Source organism: Musa acuminata, chromosome BXJ1-11, assembly GCF_036884655.1.
Source record: "Musa acuminata AAA Group cultivar baxijiao chromosome BXJ1-11, Cavendish_Baxijiao_AAA, whole genome shotgun sequence".
In the NCBI taxonomy this organism is placed as follows: Eukaryota; Viridiplantae; Streptophyta; class Magnoliopsida; order Zingiberales; family Musaceae; genus Musa; species Musa acuminata.
The window spans coordinates 299,036-314,201 of record NC_088337.1 but is presented as its reverse complement, the minus strand read 5'-3'; the positions used below and the strand labels follow the sequence as shown (position 1 = coordinate 314,201).

General features: G+C 38.2%; 1 protein-coding gene across 9 annotated transcripts in view; it reads right to left on the bottom strand.

Moving 5' to 3' along the window:
* Positions 1-15,166, bottom strand: part of LOC135596706 (uncharacterized) — a 48,097-nt gene that overhangs the window by 10,145 nt on the left and 22,786 nt on the right. For 7 of the 9 annotated variants that reach the window (XR_010481014.1, XR_010481013.1, XM_065088788.1 and 4 more), the window contains 7 exons: positions 8,989-9,109; positions 7,913-8,077; positions 4,398-4,545; positions 4,186-4,286; positions 3,169-3,318; positions 1,685-1,732; positions 1,464-1,571 (listed from right to left, as the gene is read on the bottom strand). Coding sequence is in view for 7 of the 9 variants with exons in the window: in XM_065088788.1 (XP_064944860.1) it covers positions 1,464-1,571; positions 1,685-1,732; positions 3,169-3,318; positions 4,186-4,286; positions 4,398-4,545; positions 7,913-8,077; positions 8,989-9,109 (841 nt within the window). In the remaining 2 variants the exon portion in view is untranslated. The remainder of the gene's footprint in view (positions 1-1,463; positions 1,572-1,684; positions 1,733-3,168; positions 3,319-4,185; positions 4,287-4,397; positions 4,546-7,912; positions 8,078-8,988; positions 9,110-15,166) is intronic. The other 2 variants (XM_065088783.1, XM_065088786.1) reach the window with 2 other exon arrangements.

The window sequence follows — 15,166 nt, the reverse complement described above, 5'->3', positions numbered from 1 at the left end:
CAAGAGAAACAAGAACTACTAAAGAAGATCCCATAAAGTATATTTCCACTTATCTCACATATATTTATTTGTTTCACATCAACATTAGACACCTTAAAAGAGTGTTAGTAGTTGATGAACACAAAACTCAATTTCACTCAATTAGTCTACACCGACTAGTGTTTATCAATCTGGGCAGTAATCATGCTGAAGACTGCCTTTTAGTGTGTTCTTTTATATAATCTACAGACTGCAGCTTAGGGTTAGATAACAGAATGCGAGTCACAAGTGTCCGTGACACACACCACTTTCCCACTGTGCTGCTGATCTGCCCCAACGATTTAAAAAGGCGCTCGGGCGCTTGACTAGGCGCTTGGGCGAGGCGAGGCGAGGCCCGAGCACCTCGCTTCATTTCCAGGCGACGCGCTTCAAAGAGGCGTCGCCTAGGCGCTCGCCCGAGCCCAGGCGCCGAGCGCTTCGAGCAAGCGCCTAGGTTAAACCTGGCGATCGAACCAACTAAAGCACCGATATCAGCGCAACTTCCCCAACCCTAACCCTGCTTGCCGTTCACGCTGCTCGCTGCCACTGTTGTCGCTCGCTGCTCTCGCTGCCACTGCTCGCTTTTACCGCTGTCGCTGCCATTGTCGCCGCTCATCGCTCCCGCTCCCGCAGTCGCTGCTTGCTGTTGTCGCCGCTTGCCACTCTCGCTCCCGCTGCTCGCTGCTACCGCTGCCGTTGCCACTATCATAGCTCGTCGTTGCCACTACCGCTGTCGCTTTTCTCAGCACCTTCAGTCTTCCCTTACACTCTTCTCTTCTCTTTCGCTTCTCTTTCGAAATCGAAAGTATACTGTTAACTGTATACAAAATAACACTATTATTTTGATTTTAATGTTATTAATTTTAATATTATTAATTTTTAGCGTCTCACTTCACTCGGGCAAGCGCCTAGGGCATTTTTGGACCGTGGCGCCTTTTGGTGCCTAGCATGTTTTAAATCACTGATCTGCCCACCCCCCGTTGCCAGACCATATTCCTCCTCCTTTGTGTCCTCTTCTCCTCCATGCCGCATCGTCATCCTCTACCTCCTCCGTCTCCTATTTTCCCTTTTTAACCCAAACCCCCCTGTGATACATTCCAGCATACCATGTATTGATACACTGGTATGGACTGAACCCACAGCGGTCAAGCCATGGGTGGTCAGTCTGGCACCCAAAACTGTAGTCCTTGTTGATGGGTATCAATATCCAAAATGTGTATAGAATGTATATAACAAGTACTATCAAGTATTACATATTCATAATTCACGAAGTGAGATTTTGCTTATATCTTATGCTAGCTTTCTATAAAAGCTTGAATTCAATAATTGAAAGACTATATCAGCATATTATCATTAACAAATGAGTCAGAAAATCACGAACAAAAAAACCTAGAGTATCGGTGGAGTTATTATATCTGTTATACATGAGAGAAAGACCATCTTACATAGAGGCAAATGTGAAGGTTGGATGTAACTTTCCCAACAATATCATCCTCAACAAAATGTGAAAGTATACAAATCATTTGCCAAGCACGGACTTTGTGCCTATGGACCTGATAAAAGAATAGATTTATGTCAAAAAAGTTGTGAGATATAATGCAAACCACCTACCTACAAAGGTAAAAAAGGTTAAACAAACAAAAAGAAGACGAAAACAAATACGCACACCACTATACTTCTTGTAAAGCTCTTTTGCAAGATCTTTCTCATTAGCCTGTAAAGAATGAAAGGGCATCTACACGTCATGCCAAGTTTGCTAGAAGTACGAACTTGCACAAGCTAAAATTAGTTTGATGGTCTAAAAGAATTTAATTATCACTTTCCTCGTAACATGAATAAGAAATAAGAAAATAATAACTACACATGCTTGTATGATAGTTCATACCAGAAAGTCTGGTCAACTTAGAGATATTTTGTTTTCCAATCTAACAAGAAAGCAACAAAATCTAGACCATGAAACAACAATTGCTCCATGTGTGTATGCATGTACCACGGCTAGCCAGACAACCAAGAAAGTTGGATAATCACATTAAGTAGAACTCCAGATTGGTGGCTTCTGTTGTAGATAACTATGATCTATCATGATGTATCATCTACGGACAGTTTGAAATATACGTTTACACCATGGCATCCTCAAAACATCAATGCTAAATTATGTTAATGAAACTTTTTTTTTACTTCAGAATTCAAAGTAATTAAATCAAAATAAATTCTTGAACATCACAAAAAAAAATTACAATTTTAAAAAATATATATTTAGAAAATGTTATTGAAGTTTGTATTATTCAAGTTTGGTAAACAATTATTTTCTATAGAAAAATGTAATGCATAACATAATATCTGTGAACCATAGCAGGGTTGAGCATGCAATGGAGCGGCTTAATGTTTTAAGGAAACATTCTTGTCTCTAGACATGGGGGCATGTTGCACATCGCTTCTACCAAAATTATACTTATCAAAATGTAGGTGTGTTGTATGACACATGCCAATGCTCTCCAGCACCATGCATATCAACCTGTACAAAATGATGCAAGCCAATCAGCATGACAATTGTTGATTTCATGATTGCTAAGACCAACTGAGACTTGCTAAGTATAGTTCATAAGGTGAAAGTTAGAGAAATTGTTCAAGTCTTCTACAATTTATTTGCTACTTCAATAAAATCTTCCTTCACTTGGAACTAATCAATTTAATTCAAAATATAAGATAAGGGTACCTGTCTCCTATTAGTACTATAAAGAGGTATAGAAAAGTTGAACAATGATAATCTGATACTAGACAACAAAAGAATAGAACTTAGAAGCTCAACAAACAAGATGTCCTGACTTTTGAAAGATTAAAATTTTCACTAAAAAAAAATGATTAACAAGTTTAAGAAATCATTCACTATGGCAGGAAGCCCACATCTATGCAGATTTGAGGAATCAATTTCCACAGTAAGACCCACCATCTAGACAAATTGAGCAAACTCCTAACAAATTATTGCACCTAAGCATACCAATTATAGGAGTACAATAACATTAAGGAAAAGAATAATTATGAACATGATATTACTTATCAAGTATGTGCACAGAAAATGAAGATTATATCAAGATACAACTCATCCAAATTCCAACAACCTCTATTCTATGCTAGTCTCATATTCCATACCACAGAATCGAGCAGTTCCAGTAAAAACATTTTGCCACTTAAAACAGCATCTTTTTGTTCCCTTTCTCCTCTCACAGAATTAAAATTTGCAAGTTTGTAAAAGAGAGCAGCAACAGAAGCACGAGCATACATCTCTGTATTGATAAACACCTGTAGAGTGACGTACAATAAATAGAACATGTCGATATATGTAAGCTGACATATTAAATAGGCTTAAGAAAACTATGAAATAAGAGAGACCTAATAATATGAAATTGAGGCATGTTAAAGAAACAGTAAGAAAGCAACATGAAGCTATAAAAAAGGAACATAAAGGTGCAAAAAGCTGGAACTTCTACACATTCTCAATGTCATCCCTTTAAGTTACCATAAGAATTAAGAAATAAAAATATGGTGTATGCTAGTCATTGAATAATGGAGGCTACTTTGGTTATATTTTCAGAAGTTGCCTAGATGGCAAAAATGATGAACCCTGAAGGTAGGAGCACATCACCATAATGTGATATACAATAACCAAGGTCTGCCGTACCGTACCGTACCGGCGTTTTGACCCGGGCTCGGTACCGGTACGGTACGATATATCGCTCGGTACACCCAGGTGTACGGAGCGGTACACTCAGGTGTATCGAGCACTGTAGCACTACTACAGTGCTATAATGCTCGGTACGGTACAGGACGGTCCGCGTACCGCTGGCCTGTCGGACCGGTATGTACCGCCCATACCGGGCGGTACAGTCCGGTACGGCAGACCTTGACAATAACGATGTATACCAAGAAGTTAGCATCAAATCAAGAAAAAAAATCAAGTTCTAGTAAAAGGTTACAAAGGCACACACAGCGTAAAATTATCTTGCTAGTAATCAAAGTTCAATAGGACTTTTAACTTTCACATCATATTAACCCTAAAAATGAGCATAAGAACCTCAAGTTGGCACCTATCCACAAGTAAAATATTATTTCAAGACCTACATAATTATGACAATGCAAACAATCTCCAGATTATGCCTTTTGGAATACCTCTGTGAATTCATGATCAGGACTTTGAGCAAGCAATGAAACCTCAATTTGAGCTTCATGATTCTCTGATAGCTCTGCTTCAAAATCTTCATCGAAAGCCACTGAAGAAAAGAAAGGGATTTAGAAGGTCGAGAAGGAGATTTGCTTAACTTGTACCATAGGACAAATCAGATAATGATTGATAGCTGGAAATTTTGAAAAAGAAAGTGCACCAGAGCCATATAATGTCAGTGACTTCAATTCTTTTATGTAATATTTAATTGTTGCAGGATACAAGAGCCACAACCCCGTTAAGTGTAAAGCTGCAAGTCGAATAGTCCGAGGACTTCTTTTGCCGTCATCAAGAAGTTTCTCAATGAACTGTAAGAAGTCATAACATAGGATTAACTGCATCAGTTTTGTTGTAACATAAGTCTCACAAGTCATAACAACACAGATGATGAGGAGAAACATGAAACTTGGAGTCAAGGTCAGGGGAGAACTTCCCTACTTATACACTAATGCATATACTAGACCCAAAAATTGGTAATTGACCTCATATAAGCAAATAGAGGAACAGTAATTAAGCCACTTATCGTATGCCCAAAATTAGTTTTTGATGTCATCAAGCCACTAACAATAACAATTGCCAAACTTCTTGTATTACAATTTTCATATCAAGAAATGTAACTATAGGGAAAAACAACAATGATTGCCTGCTATTCTGGTGTCATCTATTAATATCTGATAAGAAATATATATACCATCTCTTAATCAGTGATACTTAAACTAAATGTTTAATAGATGGTCATTATTGCTAGGTTGTAAACCTTCCCTACATGTATCTAAAGCATGTTTCAGGCATCACGCCATGTTGCACCATCAGAATTTGATATTTCAAACCCATGAATTGCAGAAAAGCACGAAGGAGGAAGGTAGTTGTTAAGAAATATTTAAGAAACACCATGATAAGTAACATATCCGTGGTGCTTGTGGGCATCCTATCTATAGATATCTTCGTCTTTTTTATATCTCATGTTTAATTGTGTGTGTATATATATGATTTCTAACTGTAAGCATGTGTAGGCTCACCTACTAGGAATCTTCATCTCTTTTATTTTATGGATACTGGAAGAGACAAGAATATGTTAAATATGTAAAAAAAACTTATATGTAATGTGGTGAAATGTTGAGGTCTTGAATATGACACTACCAGCCAAATTAACGAATGCAATCAAGTCAATGAAAAAAAGGACTGTATTCAGAAACCAGAGTTGTAGCAGTGCCCACAAAGATACGGCAAACTCAGGATAAGATAAAGGGGACAAACCATTGGATTTATTTAACATGATCTAGAAGTGATTTAAAGGAAAATGGAAACCACTTCATGACACGACAAGCTTATTAAGTCATTCCAATAAAAAAAATAAAACATAAATCCGAGCATCAAGGAAAGAACTAAGAAGAAGAAGAACGAAGACTAAGTTTATAGTATCCCAGATGATTCTGTCCTGCTATAGCATTAGCTGCAGCAGTTGTCACAAAGAAAAACTCAATCAAAACATTCAGGACAATAGTGAAAAGACAGAGGAAAATCCATAAAAATTATAGAGGTGGAAACGAAAATTATTTATAGACAATAGACAGAAAGACAGAACTAAAGGATGAAAGAATCATGAGGTAGGACAATGGTTCCAATTAAGGATTGAAATTTCATACCGTATAAAAATTTCGAGACTTATTCAGTACGGTATATATTTCAATATACCGATCGGTATATATATATATATATATATATATATATATATATATATATATATATATATATATAGGTAAACCGCTCTGTTTACCTCTATGTAGGGTGATGTCACCTCTCTTCTCGGGCGACGTCATCGAGGCGACATCGTAGATAAAAAAAAAATGTGGCGTCGCCCAACCTTCTCGAGCGACGTCACAGTGGCAATGTCGCAGATTAAAAAACAATTTGCAACGTCGCCTCCATTCTCGGGCGGCGTCGCCCGAGAAGAGAAGAAAAAAAAACAAAATCTTCGCCTCTCTCTGCCCCGCGACACCGATGCCTCTTCTCATGCGCACGGATGAGAAGTCGCTGACAGACGAGGAGAGCGGCGATCTCCAGGTTCTCCCTTTTTTTCCTATTTCTTTCTTCCCTTTCTCCCTCTTCTTTCTTCTTCCTCGATCACCGTCGACGATAAAGCCTCAATCGATGGTATCGCTCAGTAGCGGGCGGTCCGTATACCGGTCTACTGACGGACCGGTACGTACCGCCCGGTATAGGTGGTATCATTCAGAATTGCAGACCTTGGTTACAATACACAACCACAACATGTGAAGTTAAATTTTGCTGCACACAAAAACAAATAGCATTTAAAAGCATAGCCATCATATCAGAAAATCTATGAAATAAATCCAACAACAGAAGTCAAATCATTTATGAAATTTCAAAAAAGATCACTTAGAAATTCTAGAGAACATTATAAGACATGATGATAAAGGTTTTTACCATACTCATGTCATGAGGCAACTGATGTTCAAGTTCAATCGTAAATATAATCCAGAAGCACCATTTGAATTGGATCAGGTTCTCAATAAATTTAACACATTCCAAATCAGTTAAGAAATTTCAAAATAGACCACTTAGAAATTCCTGAGAACATTATAAAGCATGATCATAAAGTTTTTTATCAATGTCACGTTATGAAGCGGATGAAGTTCAAGTTCAATCATAAATATAATTCAAAAGCATCATTTGAATGATATGTTATCAGCATCTCAATAAATTCAACACATTTTTCATCAAAAAGATAAATAATTCAACATATTGTCAATACTGTTAGAACTTGAAGATTGCTTTAGAACTTGAAGTTCATCACATGAAAGTTCTTTTGACTAAGAAAATTTGTCCCAGTCAAAGTAACTAGTAACTACCATATCTTTACTTTGATTAGTTCCTTACAATTCTTATCATAAGAGGAAACTTAAAATGCATAGCTAGGCCATGCACGACAAAGGAGCAATCAGAGACGAAAAGAGCGGAAATATAGCTTGGATTATCATAAGCAGGAAAGTAGTGACATCTGAATACAAGGAAGCAAGATTTCTAGGTAAATACTTTAGACAAAAGTGCACAAAGTAGCAAAATAATTCCAAATGCAAATTGAAAACATGATCGCTACCTGCAATATGATCAGATGATCATCTAGATTAACAAATAGAGATCCTTGAAATCCAAATTACCATGAATTGACTCTTTTGGAATTCTAGTAAGCATAGTGACATAATATAAAATTAGTTTCTCCACAAAAAAGGATTCTGCTTCATTGACAAGTGGAGGTGGACAAGGCTCGTTGGTCATGTAGTTGAAACTTACTGAATAATTAATAAAATTTAAGAGCCTGAAATCAGTTGAGTATGCATTCTATATCAATGTTCAAAATTTATGCAAACTTCATATTTCCAGTATCAGTTTCTTCAGAGCTAGTAGAAACAATACAGAAAACTTGCAGATACTGCACAACAACAAAAGAAGCCAACTGCCGACATGTTCTATGATGTTATCAGTAAACGTATCATTGTATCCATGGAATTTTAATATGCATGACCCATAATCATTTATTGAAGATATGGTTCTTCATCGAATCCTTGTTATAGGTAGAAACTCAAGAATATATTATTTAAAAAATAAAAATTTTAAAGTGCGCAAAAATTTTCAAAACAAAGTAACACTAACCCACTTTATAGGGCCAGGCTTATTGTCGTCCATCTCATGCATGCTCAAGTCACTGAACAATGACTCATGCAAGACAGCAGATATAAGTGCGGCAATAGGTGCAACCCTACGCTTGTTGCAATTGATGTGTAAAATCCAGGAAGACTGAGCCAAATGCAGCATCATCTGCACAAAGAAGCAAGTGGTAATTAGTAGACCTTGCAGTTCCCTATCATGTTCCTCATAGATCATCCACTAATCTAAAATTACTGCCACTCAAACTAGCAGCAGTACTTGACAAAGAAATAATACCAATTCAAATGGTCCATTGTATTTTCTACAAGATTACAGTTATGGAAATCCAAGCAGTTTTCAAACAGTTTAAACCTCAGATGCAAGGTCCCTGACTTCAAACTCAAGCAGCTAGCCAACTCAATGAGAGAAACTAGAACATTAAATACAAGATTGAGAGAAGTCTGAGACAGCCTTTCAGAGGGTCTTCGGGAAGCTGTGATATCCAGTGCACCCTCACGTGGCTCAGATTATGTGGGCCTAGATCGAAGGATTAAGACTTGGAGAGGAACCCGAAGACAAACAACATTAAGGTGATGATTGCACTGTACTGCTATTTGTAGCATAGGAACAAGTATTTGCCAACCCTTCAAAACCAACCATAAAATGGAGATAACAAAACTATGCTGGCTCTAGTAGGGAACAAGGAAAGGAAATTAATGTATACCTTGAATGGATCAGCCCAGCCTATTAATGATTCCCTATTTCCTTCCCTTGTTAATCTGTGACCACAAATACATTACCATCATGCCTATTTAGGAAGTTCGATTGGAATCCAAGGGTTTTTTGCTCATCATTCTAAACAAAATAAAAAAAGTATTATCCTCAATACACACACACACCTTATCTTCTTTTCGCTAGAGCATTACACTTTGGTGGAATATTCTATCCGTAGTTTATGAAACATAAACAGCCTCTAGCATGAAATTCTTGAACAAGAAATTTCACATTAGCTGTATAGAAGGCATATGAATACTCTAATTCAAGGAAAAAAATCTGCAGAATTAAATAGTTGAAAAAAATACCTCACTAGTGATTCCATGGGGGGTGATAATTGGAGGCATCATATTTGAACATAGAAGTCCCAAAACCAACCTCACGGATTTCAACATAGGTAACACAGAACTTTCACCAGCATTCTCAAGGCTGCATACAAACAAAGACAGCAGAGAAGAACTGAATTTATTCTAGCACACATCCAAGACATTTGAGATTGCTGAACAATATAAAATTTGCTAAGGGAGTATCAGTGCATTCAATATATTACAAAACATGGATAAGGATACAAGATGTCTATACAGTAAAGACTGGTGTAGATGTACAGTGATAACATATGTGGTTACTTCTTAATATCTTATGATATTTATAAAGTAAGATTATTATTTTAATATTACTATTTTGATATTGAAATATGAACAATAAAAAATAACTATATAATCATTTATCCATCTCGTCCATAATAAAAAGATACAACATTGAAGAATAACAAAGTTCTTTCAAGAAGAAACCCCTTGTGATCCTGTCTTCATAATAAGTCTTTAAAGATAAAATATTTAACATTTAACCAAAAGTATACCAGAAATATCATATCAACACATATATGATAAGGGTACGAATAATTCAAAGCAATGTTTGTTAAACTACCCGATGCATTACGAAATGAGCAATATGTATTGGTCTGTTCAACAATTGGCATATGAACCAAACCGTTTCAGGCAGTGCATAGCAAGTGATCCGTATGGGGGTTGGGTTCGATAATCCATCGATCCAATACCATCTCTCGAATGAAAAGTTTTGACGGATGAGAAAAATATTGCTTGAGAACCAATGATTTAAAAAGCACTAAATGCGAAAAAACGCCAAGGTCTCAAAACGCCCGAGGCACTAGGCGCTCGCCCGAGCAAAGTGAGACACTCTGAAATATTAAAATATATAAATATATAAATATAATTAAAAAATAATTATTATTTAAATAAAAATATGATATTAAATTAAAAATGTACTATTAACAATATATTACTTAAGTTAGAGGGGGAGAAAAAAATATTCTCTAAAATATTAAAATATAAAAAATATATAATATAATTATTTAAATTAAAATATGATATTAAATAAAAAAAATATACTATTAACAGTATATTACTTAAAGTTAAAGGGAGGCTAAAACAATGTTAATAGTAATAGTGGGAGATAGTAGCAACGACGAATGATTAGTTTAAGATAGTTGTGATAGCGCTGCAAAAGACAACGATGGAAGCTGTGGACAGTTGCGACGATGGAAGCTGTGGACAGCAGTAGTGGCAGCGAGAGAAGCTGCAGACAGTAGCAGTGACTTCGGCAAAAGTTATGGACAGCAACAGCGGCAAAAGCTGTAGACAGTAACGACGACAACGGCGAAAACTACGGACAGCAGCGACAGAAGCTCCAAAGGGCGTCCTTCGATGGCGGAGGAATCTGCAGTCCTCTCCCTCGACAATGGAAGGAAGCTACGGGGGTCGTTGGACTCGTCTATTGACAACAGAGGAAGGCTCGGTCCGCTGTGTATGTGGCAAAGGCAATGACAAAAAGCGTTGGTGGCAAAGGCGAAAGCAACGCTAGGGTTCCTCGGGGTCACATGAGCGTGAAGCGTGGCTTTTGAGGCAAGAAACTATGAACCGAAGACAGTAGACATGGCAGCAGCCAAGCATGGTTGATGGAAGGTTACATGTTCTTGTAGTGGAGATGATGAGACTCAAGCAATTATCTTGTAGCTAGCAACAAGTGCTTGTTATATAGAGAGTACAAGTTTGCTTTCAGTGATCCAATGACAGTGCGTAGTTAGCAAAAATGCTTGATGAACTCAGTAATCTTAACCTTAATGCATCTTGACATCCATCATGGTGCTTGTTGTCTGAAGGTAAGAGTAATTAGTGGAATTGCCTTGTGAACTTATCACTCTTAACCTTAAGAACCTTGACATCCATACTTAGATTACAAGTTTGCTCTCATTGATCGCATAACGTTGAGATATTATAGCAGCATTCATTTGCTTGGCTTCCATTTTCTTTCTAGAAGGTAACTTAGTGTTCTGATGTAAGTAGCATGATAATGTATCATAGTCCTAACCAAGGTCTGCCATACCGAAGCGTACCTCCCGTACCGGGCGGTATGTACCGGTCCGACAGGTTACCGGTACGCAGACCATCCGGTACCGCTACAATACTACAGTATTATACTGTAGCACTGTTACAGTATGAAAAAAAGTATAAAATTGTTCGATACACAAGGGTGTACCGCTCGGTATGCCCTGATGGACCGCCCGGTACACCGATACCGTACCATACCGAGCCCGGGTCGAAACACCGGTACGGTACGGTACAGCGAACCTTGGTCCTAACAACTAACTATTCTTTGCAATGTATTGCTAATAAGTTGTTCCTATAGAGATATAAGCACATACTGCAAAGCAACATGATTGAAATGACAAGAACTCATCAAATCTTGGTAGGATAAGAAGTATATAAGCAGAAAGAAATCTTATATCTCTCAATCTCACCTGCCAAAGGAAATGAAATGAAGTTAATTGATTTCTTGAAGACCACAATTACTTCACCTATAGGAACAATTTATACTAAAAGAGATCCTTGCCAGAGTCCAGAAATGACAAATTTTGGGCTAATAAAAGGCAGTAATGGGAAGAGTGGGAGATTAACCTCTCCAGCTATTTTGAGTTCCTCTTGGATAATCTTAGCATGGCAAAATTAACTTCTAGGATGAGCATTACTGTTTGCTTAAGTGCTTTTTATTGAAGAATCTTGATTGCCGTATAAAGGGTTACTGAATACAAATGTAAATTTTTTGGGGAAAAAGAAACTGTCTATTCCATTACTTGAAGAAGATCCATAATTACAATCATGGAAGTATTTTTTTATTGTAAATTAACTTCATACTTGGGGAGAAAATATCAAAGATTTATGCTAAGGAATCTCTCATTGATTTGAGAAAGGAAATTGGGGAAAAGTTATTGAAATAGTTTCTGTATTCAGAATTTCTGGTGTTTGAGTGAGATGTCATTGCACAAACACATTTCTCATGAAAATGGTTATACAGATTTTTTGATGAGCAGAAAGAATAGATCTTTATAGATCTTTGCATTACCAATATGTTTTTTTCTGAGTACAAATTTTGTAGCATTCCTGAAGATGGAATATGCAGGTGAGCTTGGAGACAAAATTCAGAAGCTCCCTTGTCATTTGCTTCACTGCTTCCTACTTACTGCAACTGAGAGGGAGTAGCAGAAGAGTCCTTGGGCGACATGGGTGAGGTATCAAGATCACTCTTTTTATGGATTTCTTTTTGGTTTTCGATTGTTTTTTGCTGATGATTGCAGAAATATCTAATCTTGAGCAAGAGGAGAAGCAGCTAGAAGAGGACCGGAAGAAAGAGTGGCGACCGGAGTAGGAGGAGGAGAAGGGAAAGAACGATGGAAGTGGTGATGGAATTGATGGGGAAAAGGATGAAGAGAAGGTGGCATGGAAGTGGTGATGCATTGTGAGGGATGTGCGAGCAAGGTGCGGCGGTGCCTCAATGGATTACAAGGCATAGAGAGATCCGTAAAAAATCAATGTTTGATGTGTATTTGGTCAGGTTTTTTAAAATTGATCCTAGAATTAGATCTTTTTGTGTTTGCTTGGATTGGAAGGTGCTGAAGAGGTGGTGGCGGACAGCCGCACGCACCATGTGGCGGTGAAGGGGAGGAAGGCCACGGAGGATCCGATGAAGTGGTGAAGAGAGTCCAGAAGAAGAACAGAAGGAAAGTGGAACTGCCCAGGTAGCGCCTCATTGAAGCGCGTCGCTTGGTGTGCACACGAGGCGCTTTCGCCTCGCCTCGCCTAAGCGCTTAGGCGAGCGCCCGAGCGCATGTTTAAATCACTGTTGAGAACAAGTGTAAAACCGAAAAGAAACAATCTCTATTGATTGTAAATTAAAGTGTCGGCAACAAGGGGCTAAGCAATGGAAAGAAGAGCACTAAAAGACTTGAACAAAAGCATTAAAATGCAGGTTGCCTTAGATAGCACCCTAGTACTCTCATCAGAAGAAACTTACGGCCAATTTCGATCTCCTCCTCTCTTGTCGTTGGAACCTCCTCCTAAGGTTTAGACAACAAATAGCATGGACTTCTCACAACAGTTGGACGAAGCTTCGATAAAATACTTCACCTATTGGAGATTGAGGAAGGGGTTGTGGCTGGAAGAACTCGACAACACCTCCTATTCTACTCTTGCTCGTGGTTTAAAACATCCTCAGGGCCTAGCTAGTTTTGCGCCCCTTTGGTTTTATAGGTACAGGGGCACCCAAGAGTCCTACTCCTTTTAGGACTTTGAGATTTCAAATACTTTTAGGACTTGTTATGCCTTTAGACTTGCTATGGTCGGTGCCCCTAACTATGCCTTCTCAATTGGTCACATGCTGCTCTAATTTGAGTCCTATTCGGTTTGGGATTTGGGTTGATGTCACTGAGTAGGAGCCAACTTGGGTTGGTCAAATTGGACTTTGAAGTTGAGTGATGAGTCGGCACGAGTTCGACCAAGTTGAGTGAGCTTTGGTGCTTGTTCAAGACTCCAATTGAGTGTCATTGAGATCGTCCATAATCACAGCTCTCCCAATTAAATGATTCAACTCTTGATGAATCTTTCTTTTTTCTCTCTCCGTCTGTAGGTTAGAGGTTTTACATTGGTCTGTTGATATGGTCAAGGGGTTGTCATGCCTGGCCATGTCGTCTACACATCATTTTGATGGGGTTATCCTAGTTTATCATCGTCGAGTCAAGGACTTTCTTTGTCTTCTTGGGGCTTCAAGCTCATTGTTGCCCCTTTTGGTTTCTCCTCTTTCATAATGTTGTAGGAAGGCATTGATCTCTTGGATGCCAAAGTCAACATATGTTCACCATCCTCTTTACCGAGTTGACAAATGTCAAGTCTTCCGTCGAACCAATCAAATCTCGATTAACGAGGAACTTACTTCCATCCTTTTGGAGGATACCTTTGGGCTTGACGAAAGTAAACGACATCTTGATCCCATAACTAGGGGCTCCCAAGGATGACCTGATATATGTCAAGCAAAACCACTTTGTACATCACCTCATCAATCAATTCCTTTGTTCTAATGCATATCTTAGATTGTTGATCAATCTGCATCTCCACATCATCATGAATCCATTCAAAAGGATATGGGAGTGGATACGATGTCGTCTCTAGGCCAAGCTTCTTGACTAAACTCGTTGAGATGAGGTTCTTTTGGCCAGCAATATTGAAAATTGCATCAACGACTTCTCACTTAACTTCAATCTTTATGGTGAAGAAATATTCTCGAACCTTTGGACCGAAGGTCGGATTTGAGTCAATAACTTTTGATCTAGTCATCAACGATAGACGGATCCATGTAAAGAATCGACGAAAGTTCAACGAAGTCGTCACCTACGATCGTGGTCAGGATCGCGATTTGCCAACTTTAATTGTTCTTCAACCACTTCTTTGGGAAGAGTTTCAAGTAAACCTTTCAACACGAGTGACCTACAATTTTATAATGTTGACAAAAAAGATCACTTTGTTTCAAGGATGAAGTCTTACTATCCTCGAAATTCTCTTGGACCTTCGAGTGGTTCCCTTTGGCATATTCCACGACTTCTCACCACATATATGATTCTTTTTCTCGATGGTCACTACTATCACGCTTGTTGTTGTGATATCATAGGTTTTAAACAGACTCGGATCTATATTAATTTGGGCGTGGAGGCCGGTGGTGCATTTCATCTTCATCATGATCGTCAAGGGATATTCCGAACACCCTACTTGTGGTCGAGACTCGGTGGTGTGTACTATTGCATGATTTGGTCCCATAATGTAAGTAATATCACTTCCACCGTCTTTATTCGAGATACCCTATAGGATAGAATTATTCTCATATGAGCCTTTTGAATTGTATCCATACACGTCTTCATCGTCATTGGTTCAAAGATAGGCTTTCAATCATGCGAGCACATATCTCGTCAACTTTAGTCACACAAGCATTGCCTTTAATCATATAGATCAAGGTAAGTGTCAAGTTGATCTCTCTATATGTCTAATACAAGCATTGCTACGATGTTCTATGCTTAATTGTTGGTTGTCGAAGGGTTAGCTTAGACTTGCATCCAACCTATCAAGATCTCAACTTGCTGGGTTA